Consider the following 844-nt stretch of genomic DNA (forward strand, 5'->3'; position numbering starts at 1 on the left):
CTTTCCAATGCATGCTCAAGCTCATAGTTGGTCTTCTGATCAAAACTCTGATATTGAAGCCCGTGTCGCTGATACTGCCAGTCTGCCACAGTGGCAGCCAGCTCCAATTTCCTTTTAAGCTCTTGCTCCTTTCTCACCTTCTTCAGCATGTTATCTATCTCCCGACTGGCTCGAAGAACATCTTTACTGAGACCTTCAATGATGAAAGATGCTTGGCCATTAGTGATTTGGTTTTTGATGCTCACACCCATCTTCATCTGGATGTCAACAATACGCTGACGATCTGCAGAGGAGAAGTTCAAGATGTCGTTGTCTATTATCTCTTCACTGCACAGTTCATCAGATATCAGGTCGTTTATCTTCTTCTTGGCTGCATCTACTTTGGCCTGTGAGGCACCGCAGATGTGGAAGATGGCAGGCTCCACTTCCATGGTCTCAATATCAAATGTCTCATCTTCCTGTTTTTTTTCAGAGCTTTCAGATACAAATATAGCTGCAAGAATAAACAAAGCAACTTATATAAGGATTTCATCTAAAAAACAATTCTTATAAAAGCAACAACTATTTTTCTCTATGCTTACATTTTAACTTTTGGCCAAAATAGGACAAGAGTCCGCCTTTTTCCTTTGGATCAGTGGCTTCTCTTTCTTGCATGCTGCTGTGGAAATCTTTTAGCATCGGTTGCTGGAAGATGACTATCCTGATTAAAGTCAGGGAGCTTGAGGTGTTTTGGCTGAAAACATCAATCGCTGCATCCAGCATGGAGTCTGCCACTTGTTTGGCCTGCACATTGCCTTGACCTGGAAATGGGCAACACAAGAGGTTGATGGCTCAAATCTGCAAA

The 844-nt window shown here is 42.5% G+C and overlaps 1 protein-coding gene across 1 annotated transcript in view; it reads right to left on the minus strand.

The window, feature by feature from the left end:
- Positions 1-844, minus strand: part of parp14rs1 (poly(ADP-ribose) polymerase family member 14-related sequence 1) — an 18888-nt gene that overhangs the window by 5228 nt on the left and 12816 nt on the right. The window contains exon 13 of the mRNA XM_015053973.1: positions 582-800. Within this exon, the coding sequence (XP_014909459.1) occupies positions 582-800 (219 nt within the window). The remainder of the gene's footprint in view (positions 1-581; positions 801-844) is intronic.

The sequence above is a fragment of the Poecilia latipinna genome, unplaced genomic scaffold (genome assembly GCF_001443285.1).
Source record: "Poecilia latipinna isolate Pla-1442-1.1 unplaced genomic scaffold, P_latipinna-1.0 Scaffold1221, whole genome shotgun sequence".
Lineage (NCBI taxonomy): Eukaryota > Metazoa > Chordata > Actinopteri > Cyprinodontiformes > Poeciliidae > Poecilia > Poecilia latipinna.